Source organism: Falco biarmicus, chromosome 8, assembly GCF_023638135.1.
Source record: "Falco biarmicus isolate bFalBia1 chromosome 8, bFalBia1.pri, whole genome shotgun sequence".
NCBI lineage: Eukaryota > Metazoa > Chordata > Aves > Falconiformes > Falconidae > Falco > Falco biarmicus.
Genome location: NC_079295.1, coordinates 26594576 through 26613216, shown reverse-complemented (window position 1 = coordinate 26613216; position 18641 = coordinate 26594576). Strand labels below are relative to the sequence as shown.

Below are 18641 nucleotides of genomic sequence, written 5' to 3'. Positions count from 1 at the left end.
TACTACCTGGTTTTACCCGTGTTTCTCTGGTGCTGCTGTCTCCCTGCTTCTCTCCATCCCTGGAGCCCACCCAGCTGTGCTGGGTACTAGAGTGCTCCAACTCCCCATCTGGAACGTGCCTGATTCAGGACAGGGATACCCTTTACACAGCCCAAATTAGGGGCCTGGTCAAGAAACCATCCCTTTGTTGGTGCTAGCATGTAGCTGAGGTGTGTGTTGTCCTGGCTAGAGTGACCCTTAGTAGCAGGGGATCAATGTATGCCAATATCGTCCCAGCAAAACCATGCCACTGGCAGCCAAAGGTTTGGCCGCAGGCAGGAGCCTGAGAACAGCTTTGAGATTGACCGTGCCTGGAGCCCTACTCCATTCCTCCCTTGCATCCAAGGGCATGTCATTCCAGCTGCCTGGGGCAGGAGCCTCAATTCCCTAGGGAAAGGAAAAGCTGCCCTGCCCTCCTGCTTTGTGCCTTTCCCTGCCAGCTGAGTGGTTACAACCAGGACCCAAAGGCAGAGCGAAGCAGAGATGGCCCAAAGAATGTAGCTTGTGCTATATTGTTTCCTGCCAGCCTCAGGGCTAGAGCCTGAAGAGTAGAACTGAGCAGGGGGGAAAGATCCTCCTCTTTCACGTGGAAGAGCAGCTGCCTTCCAAGTAAGCTACAAAGCTGCTGCTTTACCTGCATAAGAAACATCCTGCTGTTCTTGTAGGGCTTGTGTAATTCCCTAATGCTTGCAGAATGCCCTTGGTGCTGCCAGCAGCACTGGCCTGGAGAAGGACTATGGGCTCACTGACCTCCTCTACCCTAGAGCTGCTCCTGCAGCGGGGGACAGGCTGCAGGCAGGAAAGGAATAACTGGCCTTGAGGCTCTTCTGCTGCTCATAGCCAAGGCCTCAAGCTGCATAGCTGAAGAGCCCTGGGCTGGATTTTTAAACAGGCTTCAGCCAAATCTCCCCTCTTGGGAATGGTAGGAGGTGCACACACACTGAGCTGCTCAGTGCCGGTAACCGCAAGCCCAGCTGCGGGATGCAGGGGAGCTCTGTGGCCCAGTGCTCTCTGCAGAAGGCCACAAAGCCTAACTCATCACTGCCAAGTACAAATAGCCCTTCTTAATGAGTTCGGGGAAGCCAATTTGGGAGAGCTTACATGGGGTGGGGGCGGCTTCATGTGTTTCAGATGAAGCAATTTGAGAGCAATTTTACTCTGGCAGGAGCAAGCAGTATGCAGGAAGGTCTCTGCTTCCTTACTTGCAAAAATCAGCTGTGGGTTTCTGATGAGACCCTGTTTGCACAACGGAAAGATCAGTCCATCCTCAAACATGTAAGGAGAACAAATACAAGCTCCTTCCTATCAACTCCCTAGGGCTCCTCCATCTTCTCAACTAGGTTGAAGCCAGCTCTGTATATCTAAAGTTGCTGAATTAATCTTCATCAGGAACCTTGTCCTGATTTTCTTCCTCTGCATTTGTACCCCTTTACCAAATCCTCCTGGTTACTTCAGCCCAGCCTAGGCTGGCCCTGGGTAGGTGACGCTGGCCCAGATCCACTTTGATTCTGTCTGCTCCCAAAGCAAACCTCTGTGTCTGGGGGGTCTATGTGCACATGTGCATGTTCTTTGCAGATGGCCACAGTGCAGAATATGGGCAAACGGGACCTTGCCCCTCTTCCCTGCCATGGAACAGAGGGCATAGCCTCTGCCCTGCCCCCAGATGTGGCACATCGGCCCCAGACACCAGGAGGCCTGTCTGGAAGCCTGAAAGCCGGCTCCGAGCCTGCGCTTTCATTGCAAACACCTCCAGCATCAGCAGTGCAGGAGGAAGCAGGGGGGCTGGCTTAGCTCCTCCCGGTTGGTAATTCATTGCTGCCTGTTAGCCCGGATCCATCTGGCAACAGCTACATCCTGGCACCGACATGTGTTCATTTCACACATAAAATGCTGTATCAAAATGCATCATTGAAACATTCTCCCTGAAACCTTTCCCAGCTGCCTCTCCCAGCGCTTTACTTGCAGGAGCAGTCCTGGCAATTGGGGCATTTTATTCCTAATGGACACCTGGTGCCCACCGTAGCAATCAAAGCTGCAGGATCTGTCCTCCAGCTGATGAGATATACAAGGAGGATCTTCCTACAAGGGGCAGGGAGGCAGCAAGCAGAGGGTGCAGGGTTCATCTATAGCATGCTTGGATCCAGAGTGGGAGAAGCAGCCTGTGTGCACATGGCTGGTTTATCACATACCCTTTTGCAACGATGCAGAAGTGCAGCATCTCTTCCCTCCTCCCCTGAGGGCTCTGGGAGCCCTGGGCAGCAGGGCTGGCTGGTCTTGCCTTGCAGACCTGGAGGAGGCCACTTCCCCTTTCTCCGAGGTCCCTGACTTTGGCCTAATGCTGGTGACTCTCAGCATGGTGGTAAATCTCCCCTTCAGGGCTGAGTGGGAAGAGGTGGGGTGGGTGAGGGACCTAATTCTTGTCCAGCAGGTGCTGGGCGTGCTTCCACCAGGCTGGGGGACCTGACAGAGCCATGTCTAGGACTGGGCTGGTTCTCACAAGAGCTGGGGCTCTCCCACCAAGCCTAGGCCCTTCATGGCAGCTATCAAGTCACAACCAGCCTTTCTCCAGCCCCAAGCCTTCTTCAGCTTCCCCCCCAGAACACACTCAGTCTTCTTAACCTTCACCCCTCCTCATCCCTCCCCTCTGGCATTTCCTAGGGCTCTTCTTCCCCAGTGTCCCCTTGGCACCATGTTGGGGGTGGCTTTGCTGGTTTAGGAAGGTTCATCCCTCACCTGGTCGGTAAGAATACAGAGCAACCAAGTTCAGAAGACCCCCCCAGACCCTTCCTGCGCCCCTTGTCCTCCAGGCTCCCCGCAGCAGGGCCCCGCCACCTCCTCGCATCCCCAGCAGCGAGGGCTGAAGGGCTGGGACCTGCCGTGCCGCCGCGCCGGGAGCACGGGGCGAGCCCTGCTTGGTGAAGGTCACGCCGGGTCGGCGACCGCCCGACAGAGCCGCGCCGGGCGCCCCCCCCCCACTCCTCGCCGGCGAGGGGCGGGCCGCACCGGGAGCGCGTGCGGCGGCGATTGGCTGGCGGCGGGGTAGGCGGGGAGCGGCGGGGCCGCGGCTGGCTGCAGCGGCGGGCGCGGAGCCCAGAGCGGGCGCGGCGGAGCATCCTCGGGCACCGTGGCCCCGGTGCGGGCCGCCTCCCCCGCAGCCCCCGGCCTCCTATGGGCGGTGCCGGCGCCCCGGCCCCCGCACGCCTGTCCCGCTCGTCGTTAGCATGGGCACGGTGCTCTCCCTCTCCCCCGCCGCCTCCTCGGGCAAGGGCGGCGGCGGCGGCGGGGGGCTGCTGGCCGACAAGGCGCCGGGAAGAGTGCCGGGCAAGGGCGAGAGCCGGCTGAAGCGCCCCAGCGTGCTCATCTCGGCGCTCACTTGGAAGCGGCTGGTGGCCGCCTCGGCCAAGAAGAAGAAGAGCACCAAGAAGGTGACGCCGAAGCCCGGCGGCGGGGCCCCGGGGGGGGGCCCGGGCCAGCCCGACCCGCTGGTGGTGCAGCGCAATCGCGAGAACTTGCGCAAGTCGGTGGTGGGGCCGGCCGACGGCGCCAAGCAGGGCCCGCTGGCCGTGCCGGTGCCCACCGTGCCCTCGGCGCCGCAGGAGCTGCACCCGGGCTCCGGCGGGGGCAAGCCGCCGCCGCCACCGCCGCCGGCCGGCAGCCGCGCCCCGGGGTCCCCGCGCCGCGTGGTAGTGCAGGCGTCCACCGGTGAGCTGCTGCGCTGCTTGGGGGACTTCGTGTGCCGCCGCTGCTACCGGCTGAAGGAGCTGAGCCCCGGCGAGCTCATCTCCTGGTTTCGCAGCGTGGACCGCTCGCTGCTGCTGCAGGGCTGGCAGGACCAGGGCTTCATCACCCCGGCCAACCTGGTGTTCGTCTACCTGCTGTGCCGGGAAGCGCTGCGGGGTGAAGACATCGGGAGCCAGGCCGAGCTGCAGGCCGCCTTCCTCACCTGCCTCTATCTCGCCTACTCCTACATGGGCAACGAGATCTCCTACCCGCTCAAGCCCTTCCTGGTGGAGGGCGACAAGGGGCGCTTCTGGGAGCGCTGTCTGGGCATCATCCAGCGCCTCAGCGCCAAGATGCTACGAATCAACGCGGACCCGCACTACTTCACGCAACTCTTCCAGGACCTCAAGAGCGAGGGCGAGGGCGGAGACGGGTCCAAGCACTGGACGATCAGCCTGGACCGCTAGGGAGGTACCAGGCCCCCGGCGCCGGGGGCGGAAAGGGCCGCGCACCGAGGGGCGGGGGAGGCGAAGAACTGCCGGATCCCCCCACCCCCCCCACCCCCGCATCCTCCTCGCCTTCCCCCCACCCCTCCCCGGCCGCCAGCTCCACGGAGACGCTGTCTTGGACCCTCCCTGCTTCGGATCCGGCCGCTCTCCCCCCCCGCTTCTGATCCCAGCTGGGGGCTGCGCTTTGGGATACCGAGACGGCGGCGAAGACTGGGGGGTGGGTGGGGGAAGCGGGGGGCGGGGGGCTGTCGAGGAGCAGAGGCTCCAGGATGTGTTTTCTCTAGAAAAAAGGGGGGAGGGGAGGACGACGACACGAAATGGAGCTGGGAGTACGGGGAAGGAGGGTAAGGGGCAGGGGGTGCCCCCTGGGTGCTGCGGGGGCCTCGGGCAGCAGATGATGCATGTGAGCGACCCCCCCCACGGCGGGCAGAGCCGGGCCCCGCGCCGCCGGCCCCGGAGCTGTCCGTGGTGCTGGAACCGCCGCGCTGAGCAGACAAAGGCTGGGGGGGGGGGGCGGGCAAGGCCGGGGGGCCGCGGGCTACCGTGTCGTGGGCGCTGCCTCCCCCCATCCCCGCCCGCCCCGCGTGGGGGGTACGGACCCACCCGGGCATGGGCGACGCTGCCCCTCACCCCGCGGGAGCCGCCCGCTTGCCCCTTTGTTCGAGCCGCGGGGGGGGGGGCACATTCCCTCGCGGGTAACCTCTCCTCCCCGCTGCGCCTCTCGGAACAGGGTCCCGGTGAGATGGTGAGGTGATGCCTCCCCCCAGCACCACCTGGGCTTGCTGTGGGAAAAGGGGTATGTACCAGAGGAGGCCTAGGGAGCCTGGAGGGAGGGGGCTTGCTATGGGGAGGGTGTCCCCTCTCCTATTGCTTTGCTTCACTGGAGAATAAAGAGGCGGCCTGGATGGGCCTGGTGGTGGCTCCCTGGACTTGCTGGGCTGTGGGGTGCAAGGGGGACTAGGGTGCACCCCAAGCTCCCAGTCATGCCCCCTCTCCTCCCCAAGAGGGATGGGAGGGGGGTTGGTTCTCAGAGGGGGTTTTACTCCCCAGTGTAAGTTGGGGGTCAGATCTTCACCCTGTTTGTTGTGCCCAAGGCCAGTCCTGGTCTACCTGAGTGCCTCTTGGCTCCCTGTGAGCTCTCCTGGCCTCCTCCATTCCAGATGGAAATGCCTGATGCCTGCCTGCTGCAATGAATCTAACCAGGATCCCACAGCCCGTGTGACCTCCACTATTAATTGGGTTTAATTTCCTAAAGCTAGCCCCTGTCTCACCTCCTTCCTCCCTATCTGTGCTCTGCAGGGCTAGGCTCCTTCCCCTGGCACAAGCAGGCAGTGGGAGCTGTGTTGCTGGCCCAGTTACCAGCCCTGTGCTTCTGCAGACCCCCAGGGAGAAGGGGAAAACTTTGCCTTTCTCATAGCTGGTTGCTACGCTTCAAGCTACTGAATGTGCCAGGGCTTCTTTAGCAGAATCCACAGCATGTGTTCTCTGGCTGGTGTCTGCATCCAGTGCTTCCCAGCCCCTCTGAGCCAGGCAGCCAAGCTCCCCTCAGCCAGGAAGAGCTGTGCTGGCTCTGCAGGTCATGGAGGGTAAGCTGGATTCTCTCTACCTTTGTGTGCATCAGCAGAGCTGCTAATTAGGCCCAATCTGGCTCATTCAGGCAAAGCTGTGCAGCCAGGAAGACAGCACAGATGTCCCTGTGACGGGGACTGACCTGGCAGGGTGCTGTGCAAGGCTTTTCTGCGGCTGCATAAACCCACTAAGACCTGTTTTGGTCCCCTCCTCCCTGCCCCTAATGGGTGTTCTTGTCCCCGCCTTTATATTGACATTCATGTGACTTTGTGGTGAGCTATCTGGGCCAAAATGTACTCACGACCCACTGCAAATTTGGCCATATCCAGCTCTTGTGCTGGGACGAGTAGTAGCTCTGACTTACTCTGGTTTAAACAGGAGTGGAATTGGATCCTTAGAGCTCCTATGGAGCTGCTGGGGGAGCCCTGACTCTCCCCATCAGCATTTTGCAGGCTGGGAAACTGAAGCATGGTGAGATGAAGCAGCATGCCACAAGTCAGCAAGAACAGTCTGCAGCATCACAGGGTAACAACCAAGTTATTGGTGCCAGCTGTCTCCACCCTGAGCCTGGGGTGTTTGTCCAGTGACCCCCCTAGCCCCAGCTGTGTGGCTTTATACAGTCATCTCCAGAGCCAAGCAACCTGCCAGCACTAGTGGAGGTTTCCCACCCCTTACAGACACTCTCAGGATTCTTACAGCCTAAAGCCCCAGCATTCTAAAATGCTTCCAGCTGCAGCAAGGCCATGTCCTTCCCCTCCTCACTTGTGTTTCATTGATTAAGAGTGCTAGGCCTTACTGGGGGATTTGGGAAGAGCTAATTGCAGACTGGTAATTGAAGACAGCTCAGAGTCTCTGGAAATGTCAAGGAATGAGAGACGAGTTTAGATGCTCCTGTGCATTTAAATATGCACCGTTGGCTCAGCCAGAGCCTTACTGAGGGGAGAGATGTCTGGTTTTCCTTCCCCCAGAGGACGTTGTACAGCTGCTGGGGGGAACAAGGCAGGAGAAGCACTGATCTTACCTTGCCTGGGAGCCTCCTGCTCCCTGCAAGGCAAAGGGGAAGTTGTGGGGGGATGCAAGCAGGGGTGGGAATCCTCTGACAGGCTTGGGAGCTTGGCATTTTCCCCTCTCAAAAGCTCTGTGCTTTAACTTGCCAGATGCCTGCACTGCTGCATGATGCCACGGGGATCTGGCTCAGGAGCCAGCTATGGGGCAGCTCCTGCTGGTAGGGGGATGGATTGAGCTTGTCCACAAGCTTATGATCCCTGCAGCCACCCAGTGCTCCCTGAGGAGCAGTGAAGGGCTGAGACCCTCTCTGGGAGGACTGGGAAGCCCCCTCTCACTGCCAGCTGCAAGGCCCAGTAGTGTCTGGGGTTGCAGGGACGGTGGATTCACAATGGTTTGGGGCTCAGAGGTAGAGCAGCAGGGCCAAGTCAAGGATCCATCACCACAAGGCCTTGGTGAAGGATCCCAGCTCTTTCCTAGTTTGAAATTCCTCCAGCAGCAACACACCTCTCTATGCCTTGCAGTGGATGTCCCATCTGCTCCACCCCATGTTGCAGCAGGGCAGGTGGGCACAAGCTACATGGTGCAGCCTGTGGTGAGTTCAGGCCCTCCTGTCCCAGAGAGGTCTCTTCTCAGGCCACAGCACCCTTCTCTTCCTCCCCAAAGGATGTGCGGGGTTGCTGGAGGCACACTGGGTGTCAGTGGGTCCCTGGGATGTATAGTCACCCATGAAAGGAGGAGTTTCTGCCCAGAGCTTGTGGAGCAACAGCTCTGCATGACTCCCCTTGCCCTGTTGCTCTGCCTGCAGAACAAAATCCATGCATGTGCTGGCTGTGGCACTGGGGTATGGAGGAGCAATAGGTGGCTGGAGCAGCCAGCCTGGCAAGCCATGCCTCCCCCTGCCAGACAAACAGCAGGGAAGCTGTGTACTTGCTATTAAGACTTGGCAGCATCCCCCAGAGTGACTCGGAGCTGCTCTGTGGGGTGGAAACTGCTTTGGATGATGCAGATCCAGCACCCACGTGGCTGGTGAAGGACCTGCCTCAGCCCAGCTTTCTGCGCAAGCCTTTCTCCTCGTTTGGCTGTGAGGATGATGGATAGCATGTTCCTCAAGGCAGATGGAAGTGGGAGGTCTCTCTTCTGCCTCTGTGGGAGTTACTTGGACACTGGCTCCATTGCAGCTTCAGGCTGCAGGTTTCTGGTTCCCTCCTTGCTCTATGACACTTCAGTCACAGGTGCTGGTGGGATGTCTAGGGGGGAAGATGTGGATGATGTGATGCAAGGAGATGGCAGCAAATGGCAGAGGGATCATGGGGGGTCCTAGACTAAATCGGCTGATGAGGTATTTATACCCAGGGAGGGGCAGGACAGCCACCATGGGGTCTTAGCTGATAGGGGATGCATCCAGGCTGAGGTGGAAATGTGCAAGAGACTTTGAGCTCTGCCTGTGCCCAGGGTAGCCCAGTGGCAGGCATGAGACCAAGGGAGGCAGGACAGCAGGCTGTTTGATCCTTGCCATAGCCAAAACATGGCCTGTGGCATTGCCTGGCTGGTGGGTATGGCACTGATGAGCACAGATCAGGGACAGCTCAGTGCCAAGAACTGGGGCAGGTGGAGAAGCCCCAGCCTAGGCAGCGGCATTACCTCCAGTCCACTGAGAGCTGAGAATGGAGGTTACCCTGTGCTGTCCCCCCTGCCTGTCTCATGGTCCTGTGCCACCCCTGAGGACGGAGCTCCTTGGGATACAGCCAAGCAGCACCAAACTGTGGCCCAGGGCAGTCCTGGGGAGCCTGCTCCAGGGTGTTAGTGCCTCCTGGGCTGGACCGGGTGCCACTCCCTCATCAGGAGTCCTGCATTAAAGCATAATCTGGCATTAGCACATTAATCCAGTCCTCCCTGCTGCCCAGCCCCTCAGCAGAGTCTGGCCAAGGTCTCAGTGTACAGCTGGGCAGGGGCAGCAGCAGGACACTGTCTCCCCAGCAGCCCTTGCCTGGACACCAGAGAGCAGGCAGCAGCAGGGGCAACGTTTGGGGCTCTATCCAGAGCATCCCTGTGTCTGGGGAGGACAGCGAGCAAGGAGAAACCCAAAGTGCACAAAGATCCCCCCAGGTGCATCCAGGACCTGGGGGAAGAAAATTCCAGGCTGGGGGTGTTTTATGGTGGCAGGACAGCCCTAGCCCTAGCCCCAGCCCCGAGCACACTGGCAAGGGAGAAAGCAGCACCTTTTGGAAGCATCATGATTGGTACCTTGGAGGGGTTTTACGAGGGGTTTTGGAGCCTGACTACCTGCACCTGTGGGCTCCAGCTGAGCCACACGAAGTCACGAAGCACTTTGCAGGGAGCCAGGCCAAGGGAAGGTGGTGTCTGGAGAGAGGATGTGAGTCAGCAGCTTTGTGGGGGGTGAGCCGAGGAGCCAGCACCGTGGGGACGCAGAGAGGTGGAAATAAGTGGAAACTGGGAGAGCTGGAAGGGGATCAGGGGTGGGCAGGGAGGCAGCCCGCGTCTCCCGGGGCAGACGTGACCTGGCTGGGCTGCGAAGGCTCTTCCCAGTGTGAGAAATTAAGCAAGTGGCGACGTGGCTCTGCTAAACTCGGAGAGGGGATACTCCACCCTCCTTCTGATCCCTTGCTGTGGGGCTGGGAGGCTTTGAGGGAGTTGGAGGGGGCCCCCAACATCCTGGCAAGAGGCTGAGGCCAGGGCAGGGCTTGGTCCTGTCCTCTTGCCAGCTAAGCAAAGCCAGAGACAAAGATACATTTTTTATTTTTTTTTAAGTAGGGAAAAAAACCCCTGCCTTTAATCACAAGGCAGCAGAAGAAGCTGTCAGGCCACGTGCTCCTTTGCTCTTCCCAGCCCAGGCTGAGGCCCTCTGGGGCTGTGTTCCCCCATCTGACCCTGGGCAGAGCACTCGAGGACTCCCCGCAGGTAGGTCTGGAGCCCGTGGGTGCACTGGGCCCATGCAGCCTGCTGCCTGCCACCCCGGACAGGCTCCCCACCCAGTTGGTGCACCCCAGTGCCAGGAACGGTGCTCCCCCACCAGCCCCCCGAGCCAGGCACCCCCGGCCGGGGCAGGGGAGGATGCTCCGCTGGGAGCTGTGCTGGGCTCGGCCCTGCTCGCCCATTGGCAGGATTTTGCTGCAGTCTGCTCCAAGCCGGCAGTTTTGGTGACTGAAGAAAGCAGCACTGCTGGCGGGCTGGGTCAGACAGGGCTCTGGGTGGGGGCTGATGCTCTGTCCCGCGCTCCAGTAATCACAGCGGGGGCGGGGTGGGGGTGGGGGGTGAGGGGGGCGCTGCTGCCAGCGGGGCTTGGGGATGGGAGCATCCCGAGTTGCCATGGTGACACCAGCTGCTGCCTCAGGCAGGCGAAAGCATCCCTGGTGCAGTCCTGCGTGGTTGTCCCCCACCCTTCGCTCCCGGTTGCCATCCTTGGGGAGTACGGGGCTGGTTCCTGGCTTTTGGGGTGGCACTCTAGGGACAGAGCAAGGGGACTGTGCCAGGTGAGCTCAGAGCAGAGTGAAGCAACCCCTCAGCAGCAGCCTGTTGCACTGGGGGTGTGCAGTGCTCCTCCCTTCCGCGAAAAGGTAACTCACCACTTTCCCCAGCATGTCCAGCCTCCAGTCCAGCAGGGACCCGGATTGCAGGGCTGGGAATGAGCAGGGAACTGGGCTTGCCTTGTCTTCCCTGGTGCAGGCACTGGCAGAGGGACAGGAAGGATAGGGGCAGAATGGCAGGGGGGAGCTACTAGTCACCCACATCCCTTAATCCATGTCCTGCCCTGCATGATGCAGTCACCTAAGCCCCAAAGCAGACTCCTCCTGAGGGGGCACAGCCCCTGCTCTGCCTACGAGGGAGCCAGCTGTGGCAGATACCCCCTGCATTTGTCCCTTACAAGGCCATGCTTGGGGTGTATGGGTGTGCGTCCAGCCTGAGTGCTGGTTGCATGGGGGTAACTACTCCCACCCCCCTGCCCCCACTTCACCTCCTGCCATCCTTGGGGACCGGGCTGTGCAACGCTCAGGTCCAGAGGAAGGCAGCCTCCCAGCCCCTGCAGCTCCTTTCCTACACATGGGCTCCTCACTGGCAGCATCAGGCCCCGTACCCAGCAGCCTGAGCCCTCCCCGGAAGAGTCATTGACATCAGATCCCCCTTCCTTAAGCTGATTAGGGCAGTGAGGACGCATCAGTGCAGATGTCACCAAGGCCATGAGAGTGACCAGACCCTGGAGTGATGCAGAGGGTGCAGCACAGATCCCCCAGAGCTGGGGGCTGCTTTCATCTGGGGGATGCAAGGGAGAGGAGCTGGGAGCTGACCACCATCTCCATGGGCTGAGTAATTGCACAGCACCCCCTACACAGCTAGTCTGATCCCTGCCATAAGCCTAGCCCTCAGCCCTGATACCTTGGATTTCCGATGGGGCTGGGATGGGGAACACAGCCCCAAGGGGAGAAGCAGGCAGAGGGAAGCCCCTGAGCTCACACTAGCCACCATGGGCACCAGTGGATCTGTGGGCATGTTGCTGAATCCAGGCAATCGGTGCTTTCTCACTTACCCCTGCATCAATGTCACATGCAAGTCTGGCCCCATGGCTCAGGACCTCCCTGCTTCTGGCACAGCCCAACCTAGCAGGGACACCCACTATCGGATCAGGCCATGCTGGGCCCAGTGCATTGTCCTGAGCTGGTTGCACAGCGTTCTGTGGGTTGTGAGCGATCTGGCTCCTGGCATTGCAAATTCCTGTGGATGATGTCAGGATGGCAGAATTCCACCAGACTGACTGCATCTCCTCCTTGCCTCCAGTTACCATATCCCCTTGCCAGCCTGGGAACAGGGTATGTGGCTTCCCTGAAAGGGTGTCTTAAAAAGCCTAAAGGTTTCCAACTCTGCCCTGTTTTGTGGGGGCTGTAAGAGCCAGAGGTGATGCCTGGAGAAAAGGTGATGCAGCAGGATGGCTGTGTCCTCCCCACCCCAGCCCTGCAGGTGCTCTGGCTCAGATGGGAGGGGATTTGGTGGGTAGTTTCCTCTCTCACCAGCCCCCTGCAGACAAGAGAGGACACAAGTCACAGCACCTCTCTGTTTTATTGAAGACCAATCCCTCCCCCCAGCTAGTGCAGAGCCCAGCACGCCCACCTTTTCTGCATCCACTGGGCCAAAGTCCTGCTCCTGAGGATGGGGGCACCTTGGACCCAGGAGGAGAGACCCAGGGCTGCCCCTTAGTGCCCAGGGCTCCCAGCCCTGCTGTCATACCTTCCGCTCCACCTCCCACTCAGCCTTGTTCCTGGGGATGTCCCTACCCACCGAGGGTGTCCTACCAAGCCCTGTGTACAAGGGGCTAAAGCCACAGTAAAACTGGAGCATTAAACTTGGAAGTGACCAGCAAGACATGGGCTCATGTGTAAGGTGTTGGGGTCCATCCTGCTCTGTGGCGTGGTCCTCAGGCACTGGGGAGAGGGCAGAGTTGCAGGGGCCACGGTCTGCTGCCTCCAGCCTTTGGCCTTGCCTTGAAGGCTGGCAGTGTCCCCCACACCTGCCAGTGACACCTCCAACCCCCAAGCCCTGCCCTGGACAGTAGTTAACCCGAGGAGGGCATCTGCTCTCCAGACCAAGGCTTCTCCTGAGGTCTGGAGGAAGCCACCATCAGCAGGAGGTGTAGGATGGATGAAGGAAAGGAAGGCTTTGGAGACAAGGTGGGGGACCAAGGAGCTGCAGGGAGGCTTCCCTTTCCCTGCCCGTGCCCAGTGGGATCGTCACCCATGGATACAGCTGCCCTGGGGCCCAGCTCCCGACTCCCCTCTGCAGGGAGAGGGGAGGGCAGGCACAGGCTGGGGGCAGAACTAAGGATGCTCACTGGGTGGGCAGCATGTTGCAAAGGAAGGGCTGGGGGCACAGTCCCTGCTAGGAGGAGAGCCTGGGTTTTTTCCTTCCATTCACACCTTGCTTTAGGTACCATTTCTATTCCCAGGTTCATGGATCCCTCTTCAGCCTAAATTTAGATGGCTTCTCTCCTCCAGCCACCCATGTCAGGGAACCAACCCAGCTACCCTGCAAGTACCCCTCGCCCCCCACACCACTCTTCAAACTAAAAGGGGGCAACTGAGAGCAGGGCAGGATCCCACCCCCCATCCCTCCCTGCTGAGCTCCCCAGCTCCACAGCCCCACGCTTCTGGGGACGGGAAGGTCCACCCGGTGCAGCCAAGCCTCTAATGGTAATGGTTGTTCATGTTGTTGAGGTGGGAGGCTGCCATGGTGCTGAATGGGGCAGAGGGTTGGAGCCCATGCCCAGGGTAGAGGGATGGGCTGGAGCCAGGCCAGTAGGAGAAGGCAGCAGGAGTCACCCCTGAGGTCATGAGGTTGAGTTTGGAGATGCCTGAGAAGGGCAGCGGGGCCAGGTTGCCCTGAAATTTGTAGAGGCTATGATCAGGGGCAGCCGGCTGGCACACCTGCGCCAGCCCGTGGAAGTCGAACTTGTAGGCGTAGCGCTTGCCGTGGACCTTGGTCATGATGTTCTTGTCATAGTAGTAGCGCAGTGCCCGGCTCAGCTTGTCATAATTCATGTTGGGTTTGCTCTTCCGCTCGCCCCAGCGCCGTGCCACCTCGTCGGGGTCGATCAGCTTGAACTCGCCATTCGTGCCTTCCCAGGCGATGCAGTTCAGGTTGGCGCGATCCGAGAGCAGCTCCAGCAGGAACTGCCACAGCTGGATCTGCCCACTGCCTGTAAGGCCGGGCCCCGGAGAGGTTAAAGCTCCTTCTCAGGGCACAAGGAGAGGGGCAGGATGTGCCCCAGTCTCCTTGATCCCCTGCTATGTTGTCCCCTCCCAGACCCAGGTTTCAGGTGTACCTCATTGTGTGTTCCTTACTCTAGAGACACAGAAAATGGTAACAGGGTTGTGTCTCCTTTGCAGCATCCCTACCCCCTCCTACCCACCAAGCAAGAGGAGGAGAGGACACCCCTGCACCTTGGGACATGGATAGGAGTGCTCAGAGGTCAACACAGACTGCAATGGGTCTGTATCCAGGGTCCCCACATCCCTCCTGCCCTCATTCATACCCCACTGAAGATGAATACCTGCTCATTTGCTTTGGTGTGAGGATCTGGCCTGATTCTTTCATCTGCAACCCCAAGAAGGAAGGATCTAGACAGTACCCAGATCTATCCCAGCACCAATATTCCTCACTACCGCCTCTGCTTGGAACTGGACTGGTGTCACAGCCCCTGCCTGTCTCTAGGGAGCTGTGCCCTGCAAGGATATCTCCGTGGTTAGCAGAAGTCAGGGTGCAACACTGCTCTGACCTGCACCCCTGGCAGCCACAGGCAGGTATGGGGTAAGGGGAGGCCAGGACAGGGGAGGACCTGCTCTGGCTTTGAATCAGCACCGATATTCTTTATTTCCAGAGGAATATCGTCCTCTCTGAGCCATGGCCATTGCACCCACAGATTGCACTGAAGAGCACCCTTGGTGAATGCCCAAGATGCCCCTGTGCCAGGCTGCGCACACACAGGAGTGTGGCACACCTTGTCATGCACGTGGTGAGGCACAAGGACAGGCTCCACTGGGTCTGGCCAGAGGTCATGAGAGGAGAGTGTCCCTGGACCTTAGGGTGATGAGCAATCCTATCTCTGGGACCCAGCCACCCTGAAGAGCAGCCCTGCACTTACCTAGACCCCATCTCCCACACTCCCTCCCAAGCAGCACGCTCTGCGCATCGCTGCTTCTGATCCCAGCCCTGGCAACACAGGCTCTTCTCACAGCAGGGGAAGCGTCTTCCCATTTCATCCTTGTCCTTGTGCTTTTCTGCCACTATTTTGTCTAAAGATGCTTGGATCCTGTATAGAGGTTTAGCACCCACAACCCCTGCAGCAGGCAGTCCCACAGCTCAGCTACGTTTCCCACAAAGAACCACCTTGTCCTGCTTGCTTTGAATCCACTGATTTTATTTGCTGCACCCAATTCTTGCTCTGGAAAAAGCAGGGAACACCCGTTCCCCATTCCACCAAACCCTGCTCAGAAATCCTGATCCAGGCAGACAAGCCCAGGTCCTTCCAAGGTATTGTCTTCCCAAATTCCCCATCCTGGGACTGAGGTGGGGGATCTCTCCTCCTTAGGGTACATCTGCAGCCCTTGCCTCTTCATCCCCATAGACCCCACTATGGGGTCTTGCTATCCCTCACACCATGCAAGGAGGGCAGGGAGGTGTTGGGGGTGCAGCTGGGTGGGGCAGCAAGGCTCAATCCTGCCTGCTGCAGGGTGCTATGCTGCAGCACCTGGCAGCTCCCTGAAGAAACCCCTCCAGGGACCCCCAAAGGTCCTTCTCACTGCAGCGCAGTAAGGGGAGTACAGCTGGGCAGAGTCCGCAGTGCAGAGGCAAAAGGGCTGCCCCTGCAGTCACAGCTTTGCCTCTTTTCCTGCTCACCCCCTGGTCCCTGTCTCCTTGCCAGACAGGCAGGCTACGTGGCCCAAACATCACAGCTCCGGCCCCGCGGCTGCCCAGTGCCCAGTCTGCTGCACCCCTCAGCAGGCTCCAGGCTGCTCCCTGGCCAGCCCTTGGCTGATCCCCGAGACCCCTGGATGGTTTGCACCAGACGGATGGCTCTGGCTCCCAGGGATCCATCATCTCCCAGCCGACCCATGCCCTGCCGGAGCCCCAGCCCTTCACCGGCAGCTCCTTCCAGGTGGTATGGCACCTCATTGTCCCGCTCGCAGGATCGGGTCCCCCGAGCCCGGATTAGCTCCCCCAGCTCCCGGGCTGGCTGGCAGCTCCCTCCCCATCGGATGTCCCTGGAGCACCGGCAGGACCCGAGCTGGCACCCCACACCTGCCCCGCTGCGGGGCTCCGGTGGGAGGGCCTGGGGTGCTGGGCACCCCGCTCCTCTCCGCTGCAACGGGACGGCGGCTCCCACCGTCGGGGCTCGGCTGCTTTCCCCGTGGGCTTTGGCGGCGGGATGCCCCCAGCCCCAGCCGCCCGCAGCAGCAGGGAGCGGGGCTCCGCAGCCGCCGTGTCCTGCGTGGACAGTGCCCGCGACGCGGACCGGAGCGGGTCCCCGATGGCTGCGGGGCCGGGGAGGGTGGGGGCGCCCCGCGGAGCTCCCGCTGCGTGCGGAACGGGGGGAGCGGGGCCGGTCCAGGGGAAGGGGCAGCGGTGCTCTTACCTTTCTGCACTCCGGGGCTGAGAGACCCCCACGCCTGGCTCTTCCCGTCTTTGAACAAAGTTTCCCCGACTGGATCTGGGGGAAAAAAAGGGGCGCGGGTGGGGGTGGAGGGGGGGGCTGGAGCCAGGCGGGACCGCGACCCCCCGCGCCCACCCGCGGGCAGCCTCCCTGCAGCCCCCGGCCGCTCCCCCTCGCCTGCCCCGCCGCCGCGGCGAAGCCAGGAAACGCGTCCAGGAAAAAGGAAATCGGATTTCCGACCGAGCCGGGGAAGCTTTTAAATAGGAATAGAAAATCCCGCGGGCTGGGGTAGGGAGGAGAGAGGGAGAGAGCTGTGGGGCAGGGGTAGAGGGGGAGGAGGCGTGTGTGGTGGAAGGATGGGTGGCAGGAGCGGCGGGTGGAAGGAAGGATGAGTGTTGGTGTTTGGAGAGCGGGTGGCTGGGGAAACGAGAGATAGGTGGAGAGTTAGATGGAAGGAAGGAGAGATGGGTGAATGGATGGCAGGACAGAAGGGAGGATGGATGGGTGGGTGGATGGAGGGAAGGATAAGAAGAAGGAGGGAAGGAAAGGCTAGAGGTGGACAGATGGAAGGAAGGGCAGGTAATGGGTAAGACGGTGGAAGAACAGGCTGATGGAAGGGACAGAGGGTAGGTGGAGGGGATGGCTGGTAGAAGGGGCAGAAAGAAGGATGGAGGGACAAGTGGATGGGGTGGAAGGATGAGTGGAAGCACGGGGAACGGCGGGTGGGTGGAAGGATGGGTTGGAAGGAGAGAAGGGTGGATGAAAGATGGAAGGGAGGACGGGTGTGCAGGCGTGGAAGGCTGTGAGTGCGGCTGGAAAGGAGGAGGAAGGGATAGTTATGGGGCTGGAAGGCAGGAAGGGAGGAGGACAGAGGGAGAGGAGAAGGCAGGCTGGGCGCTGGAGGGAGCGGGGCAGAGAAGGGCGCTGGGGCAGGGCGGGTGGGGGCCGGGTGCTGTGCAGTGCACGGCGCTGCGGTGGGGCAGCAGCCGGGGGTTCCGCCCGTACCTGGCAGGTACATGTTGAGCAGCAGTGGCACTGCTCCGGCGCCGTGTCTCATGGCAGCTGTGGGGGCGGCCCGCAGGCTGCATGTTTTAATATTCCTGCCCCTATTATTATTATTATTATTATTCCACTTTATCAGGGAGCAGCTGATGGCGAATAAATGGCAGCGGGACGGGCAGGGGACGGGCAGGGGACGGGGGAGGCGGGGGAGTGGGGGGGGAGTTTCCAGGCAACTCGCAGGGGCTCGGGGCCCCGGCTCCAGCAATTTCCTCCGCTGTAATTAAAGCGGGCACTGCCCCCCCCAACCCCCTCCACCCCCCCCTCCACCCCCCACCCCCACACACACCCCCGCTATCGGGCCCGCATCAGACTTTAATCACGGCCGCGGGTTTCTATGGAGAGCTGCTCGGGCCGCTTCCTGCCTCTTCCGCCTCCTTAACTCTTCGCAAACACGGCGCTGCCATCCCAGCTGGGAGCGGGGCTCGGACACTGCCTGGAGACCGCCTGGGCCCGGCCTCCCACCACCACCAGCAGCATCCCGCTCCCTGACCTGCACAGCCGGATGGCGGGCACAGCGGTCCCTCTGCTGCCAGCATCACCTGGGGCCTCTACATCTCACTGCACGGCATCAGCATCGTCCCGGTTGCCTCTGTCCTCTGAAGCCACCCATGCGGCCAGCCATGGGGCTCTGTGCCTGCCCCTTCTCCAAATCCGGGCTCCACAGCAAAGTTCTGGGGTCCCCATGCACCTGCCAGAGCCCTGGGGTGGGTCAGCTGGGTCCCCACAATGTCCCTCCAGCTCCAGGACACTGGTGATGGAATCCCTTTGCAGTGCCCAGATATCCAGGGTAAGTGCATCTCCAATGGCTGGTGGCACCAAGACATACCACGCGTCTGCCACCTCCCTGGCTTCTCTGTGCCTTTCTGGACAGTCCCTGCCTTGGGGACGATTAAGCCTGTGACCACCATGGGGTCCCCCAGCCCTGTCCCAGTCTCTTGCCCATCTTTATTAGGACCTGTAGAAGCTGGATGACCCCCAACACCCAGCCAAACCTGAATGGCCCCATCTCCACAAGCTTCTCCTGAGCAGCCCTGGGCTTTGTGAAGATGGGAGGGCAATTTGGGGAGAAACTTGTAACAGGGAAAGGATCTGGGGTGATGTCAGCTCCCAAAAGACACATCTGGCCAGGTTTTTCCCCCCATCACCCATGGTTCCAGCTGCTACATGCAGCTGTCAGGTGCTGGCAGAGGATCTGAACCCCAGGCCAAGAGCAGACCCTCCACCAGCACCCCATGACTTGAGGCAGCCAGGCAGCGTGCCAGCAGCGGGCATGAGCTCTGCTCCATGAGGCCAATACCGTACAGCCAAGCCGTCCATCAGCCCACAACATCTCCTGCAGTGTTTCATTGATGTCCAGTAAAAGTATGAGCTCTCACACTGAACTTAGTGAATTTCTTGAAAATAGTCATCATGAGACATGAATCCAATGGAAACCAGGATACGGCCATGCAAGACCCATGGTTATTATTTATACTGCAGCCAAAAGGTGCCCTGCATAAGAAGCTGCAGCCCATGGGGAGCAATGCTCGGCCAGGCGTGAGTGTCCACAGTGGGTGTCCCAGCTCTGTACAGCCCAA

At 60.5% G+C, this 18641-nt stretch overlaps 2 protein-coding genes across 2 annotated transcripts; one reads left to right on the top strand and one right to left on the bottom strand.

Moving 5' to 3' along the window:
- Positions 1 to 3059: 3059 nt before the first annotated feature.
- Positions 3060 to 16116, top strand: CDK5R2 (cyclin dependent kinase 5 regulatory subunit 2). The gene is made up of 2 exons (XM_056350420.1): positions 3060 to 4485; positions 13739 to 16116. The coding sequence occupies exon 1, from the start codon at positions 3261 to 3263 to the stop codon at positions 4224 to 4226; it is 966 nt and encodes a 321-aa protein (XP_056206395.1). The 5' UTR covers positions 3060 to 3260; the 3' UTR covers positions 4227 to 4485; positions 13739 to 16116.
- Positions 11897 to 18431, bottom strand: FEV (FEV transcription factor, ETS family member). The gene is made up of 3 exons (XM_056350421.1): positions 17008 to 18431; positions 15985 to 16059; positions 11897 to 13548 (listed from the first exon to the last, which is right to left on the bottom strand). Exons 1-3 carry the CDS (start codon positions 17057 to 17059, stop codon positions 13037 to 13039), a joined length of 639 nt encoding a protein of 212 aa, XP_056206396.1. The 5' UTR covers positions 17060 to 18431; the 3' UTR covers positions 11897 to 13036.
- Between the last annotated feature and the right edge of the window lie 210 nt (positions 18432 to 18641).